Source organism: Chanos chanos, chromosome 7 (assembly GCF_902362185.1).
Source record: "Chanos chanos chromosome 7, fChaCha1.1, whole genome shotgun sequence".
NCBI classification, from domain to species: Eukaryota; Metazoa; Chordata; class Actinopteri; order Gonorynchiformes; family Chanidae; genus Chanos; species Chanos chanos.
In genome coordinates, this window is record NC_044501.1 from 35,062,990 (window position 1) to 35,067,989 (window position 5,000).

The 5,000-nt window shown below is 44.0% G+C and overlaps 1 protein-coding gene across 1 annotated transcript in view; it reads left to right on the plus strand.

Annotated features, from left to right (window-relative positions):
- The window catches only part of plcb3 (phospholipase C, beta 3 (phosphatidylinositol-specific)), a 38,071-nt gene that overhangs the window by 6,828 nt on the left and 26,243 nt on the right, over positions 1 to 5,000 (plus strand). Inside the window, exon 2 of the mRNA XM_030779657.1 lies at positions 4,373 to 4,468. Coding sequence (XP_030635517.1) covers positions 4,373 to 4,468 — 96 coding nt within the window. The remainder of the gene's footprint in view (positions 1 to 4,372; positions 4,469 to 5,000) is intronic.

Consider the following 5,000-nt stretch of genomic DNA (forward strand, 5'->3'; position numbering starts at 1 on the left):
ACAATAAGTCCCCCCTTTACCACAAGAGAGACTTTTCAGGCCCAGAGTAAAACAAATACACACATGAGCAGCTAAAGGTCTCCCTCCTAAAGAAAGATGGAAAGAATGAAGGAGGGAGAGAAGGACAGGAAGAGCTTGAGGGAGAGAGCAAAGGTCAACCACACCCACATGTGAATTGTGGGAAGTTGAGATTGACAGACCCGATGTAGTATTGTGTTTTAACCTTTTCTTCTTCTTTTTTTTTTAAATACTCTTTCTTTCTCTCTCCCTTTCTCTTTATTGCTCTCTCTCTCTCTCTCTCTCTCTCTCTCTCTCTTTCCATCTGTCTGTCTGTTTCTATCTTCTGTCAGTCTGTCTGTGTCTTGTTCTCTCTCCTCCCCGCCCCCTCAACTGATGGGTCCAAAGGTGAAGTACTGACAAATCTTTGCCATGTTTCCAAAGCATCAACCTGCAAACCTAAACACACACACACACACACACACACACACAGAGTTTATTGGGCCCTACAACTAACTAAACACATACCCCCCCCCCCCTCCCCATCTTTATCGCTGGTCAGAGTTTTTATGGCAATCAGGGGTTTTCCTAATACTCAAGTTAAGCACCTCTCTCTCACTCACACTCTGTCTCCCAATGGGGGGAAGGCATAGGCCATGGACATGGCATGTTTGTGTTTGTGTGTGCGTGTGTGTGCGTACATGCATGCATGTGTGTGTGTGTCTGCATATCATAACAAAACACTAAACCTGTCATTGCGTAAGGTTTTAAAAGCATATAAATAGAGACTAGATACAGAGAAGCCATAAGTGAAGACTGCCGGAAACTTCCAGTGTCAGTCATTTCTAGTGACACAGCTGACATAGCTGCTGTGGCTTTAGCTGTGTGTGTGTGTGTGTGTGTGTGTGTGTGTGTATGCATGAGAGAGAGAGAGAGAGAGAGAGACGTAGTTACATAGTGACAATGTCATTCATGTAGTAGCTGTTGGGGTTTTTTTTTTGCCTGACAGTTGAGTTCTGAAGTAAGCCATGGTCATAAAAAGCGGTAGCACACTCTAAGTGGTTTACTTTAAGACCTATTAAGAATCCCTGAGGGTTCTGTGAACACTCATTAATGTAGTCCACTAACTTTACTTTGACCCAGAGTTTGGGATTTAAACCAAAGAAAAAAAAAACTGTAAATGTCTGTACATGCGTGCACATCCGATCGTGTGGGATGGAAGTTTAAACACGTGTGCTTCGGCAGTTTGTCATTTGTAAATGATGAAGGGGCGCGCGGGGGCGCACGCGGGTGAGTAAGCCGGCGCGCCCCCACGCGTGAGAACGTGTCTTAGGAAGATGATGATCAGATGAACGTTAGCTAACACCGGTCATGTTTATGCTCCACTGTTATTCTTAGGGCTCATCAAGGTCACCACCAGACCAAGCCGCAGTGTGTGCGCGTGTGTGTGCGTGTGCGCGTGCGCGCGTTTGTGTGTTTATTAGAGCGGTTTTGGAGTTTGTTATCAGTAGGCCAATATTCTCTGCTGGCTCTGTGACATTAGCGGTTGAAGATCCCTGCGGTTCTTTGAACCCATGAACTTTAATGAGAGAGATATAGGACAAAGGTTAGAGTCTGTATCCCCCAATAACACACCACACACACACACACACACACACACACACACACACACACATTCGAAGGACGCTATCGATAAGTTTACATAGTAAATCGTGACCACATCAAAGCTAAGGTTTGAGAGGCAAACCCAACACCCTCCTTTATTTGTTCTCAATGGCCCCCTTGTCTTCTCCTTTTCTGTCTCCATCCCCATCCCTCTTTCATATTCTAATGGCAGCACCTGAGTTAGGCTCAGGAGACAGACAGCATTGAGAATGCCGTGAGGAAGAGAGCCGCATTGACGATAATCAGCTATCACAAACAATAATCTGTTTGTGTTTATGCAAACACACCAAAGAGGCTGTAAGCATGCAAATGTGCTGTATATGGTACAGAGAGAGAGAGAGAGAGAGAGAGAGGGGAAATATTTCTTTGTGAGTTAGGGACTTCTCTACTTGTTTGTTTATTTAAATTCATTGGTTTTATAACCTTTAGTCTATGTTTGTTGTATGTGTTTATTTATTTTAATGTCAATTACTGATTGTAGTGGTAATACTTGCAGTCTATAGCATTATGATTCCAACAACGTACAGTTTTGTTCAGATAGGAGAGGAGAGGAGATGGAACTAACAAACCTTTCAATGAAAAAGAACCGACACTGGTTTCTAGGACGTCTGTTTCTTTCCGACTTGAAGCAGATACTGGGTTAGTCAGGGTTGTTCTGGAGAGCAGTGTTAGCAGACGTCATTGTTATTAATGGTAGTCGGTTGGTTGTGTTAGTAGAACTCATATTAGTATAACCAATGCATTGGCAATGTTTACACCAGTCATATATCATGCTAATAAAGCTATCATGAGAGAGAGAGAGAGAGAGAGAGAGAGAGAGAGAGAGAGAGAGTGGGGGCAGTAGAGAAAGAGAGAGACAGAGAGGTAGAGAGATGGATAAAGAGAGAGGGGGGGTTAGGGGAGAGGTATTATGTGTATGTGTATTGTTAATACAACTCAGATTTTCCAAGAAGCCATAAATGTAATCAATGCTCAACATTTGTTTCTGTATTTGTCAGTAGCACTGTCAGAGTCTTCGCTCATTGTGCTTAATGTTCCCAGCCACACACACACACACACACACACACACACACACACACACACGCTCGCAGGCGCACACGCACACGTGCGCACACACACACACACACACAATGAGCCATCCTTTTTTTTTTACTGTTTATTTGTGTTATTGTTCTGTGTGTTTAAGTTCTATTTGTTTTGACCACTCAAGACCTTTGTTTGGCTAACAGGGGTTGTTTGTGTGTGTGTGTGTGTGTGTGTGTGTGTGTGTGTGTTTGTGTGTGTGTGAGTGTAAGAAAGATGGATAAGACTGAGCTGAGAATACTTCTGTTAAAAAAAATTTTTACTGCGATTTCTGTCTCAGTTAGCAGCACTGTAAACATGCTATCGAAAGCCAAGATCACCCAATTGGCAAAAAAGAAAAAGATAATGACTGTTCTCTCTCTTGGATGGTCCGAGACTGTTCTCAAAGTGTTTATTTAAGTTATCCAATTTAGTAATCTTGTTTTGTGAAATATCCCCTCAGGACATAGTCCTACGATAAAAAAAAAAGAAGAAGAAAAGACTGAAAAAGAAGACACAGAAATGGAAAGATAAACGAAAGAAAGAAATGGGTTTATCAGAAATGACAAAGACAGTTTAAAATGACTGTTTGACCTTAAAAAAAGGGGGGGGGGGGGCTTACGTCCCTCAGAAGGCATGACATTCTTTCTCTTCTCTCCTTATTTATCTGTTTATCTCCCTCTCATTCACGAACGCTGAGCCAAAGGTATGAAGGAGCTCATTCGGCTGCGGCCTTTGTGGCCACGGTATTCAGGCTCACGGTAATACCGTTTTGTTTTTTTTTTTTTGTTTTTGTTTTTGTTTTTCGTGTTTTGTTTTTCTTTCAGCCGTTTAAAAAAAAAAAAAGCCCTGTTTTCTTCCTCCCCGTTCACATTCCATACGCATCCCTTTATCTGTGTTCCATTCTCGGAAAAAAGGACGGAGTTTTGTCGTTTTCACTTCGGACAGGATAGTTTGCTTCAGGGCGTGTTGCGGTGCCTTCCTCTCTGGGGGTGCGTGCGTGTTTGTGTGTGTGCGTGCGTGTTTGTGTGTGTGTGTGTGTGTGTGTGTGTGTGTGTGTGAGCGTGTGAGTGTATCTCCATGTGGGTTGGAGGGGAGGGGAGATGGGATGGAGGTGTGGGGGGGGGGGGGGAGTTGCCATGGTTACTGGTTGCACAGGAAGCGTGTTGGCAGAGCTGTCAAATTTTAGGGAACAGTGCCTTCTGGACAGTGTCTCTGAGCGCTGCGGCCGCTCAGAGCTGACAAGTCACGGCCGTCTGCGACGTTTCAGCCGCGTAAGACTCATTCAGGTGACACCCGTTTTGTTAACGCGAAAGCGAAGTCCCTCAAGGCCAAACCCCCAGAGGGCCGGAGACCTAGCCTACCGCCTTTTTTTTTTTTTTTGTCCCCTACTCACCTTATAAATGCGCTAGGGCTAGTTTTTGTTTGTTTGTTTGTTTGTTTTTAGTTTAGGAAACAGGTATGAGTACTGCTGGCCAATCAGAGACCAAGAAGACTTGGTTGATAATGACAATCAACACAATGTCAGTGAAATGTGGTTATTAGCTTTTTTTGTTTTGTTTTGTTCTTTAATTTATAATCTGTATTCTCACGGGTTTTTCGTCTCTTTTTATGTGTGTGTGTGTTTTTTTTGTTTTTTTTTTACCAGGAGCCCAGTAGCGGTCAGCCCACGTTGGTGACACTAAAAGTGGACCCAGATGGATTCTTCCTGTACTGGACCATCGGGTCAGCGTCCACGAACTCGGTGGGTACCTTTCTTTCTTTTCGTTTTTTTTTTCCCCTCCAAACACTCGTCTAGATAGAGAGAGGATTAGGCACAGCTTGGAGGAGACCAGAGGCAGCCACGCTGACAGATAGAAGCTAACGTCGGAATGTTTCCTGACTTCGCTTTCGCTCTTTCTCTCGAAATCTTTATCTCTGGTTTTTCTTTCCCTCTTAGGGCGCCTTTTGGCTTTAGCTCTAGGAACAGCTGGAGACACGACTGTCTCTTTCTGTTTTTGTTCTTGTTTTTGTTTTTTTTTTCTCTCTTTGTTGTTGTCTCCTTGTTCCCTCTTTCTCTCTCTCTCTCTCTCTCTCTCTCTCTCTCTCTCCTCCTTTCTCCTCCTTCTTTGCCAATTAGTTCCATCGGCTCATCATGTGAAGACGCATGAATCGAATCAAATTTCAGTCGGAGAAATCAAATCAGCCCCCCCCCCCCACCGCCTCGCACCCCCACCGCACCCTTCATTCTTCTGCCCTTCCCTCTTTCTTTTTCTTCTCTCCTCTTTCCTCTCTCT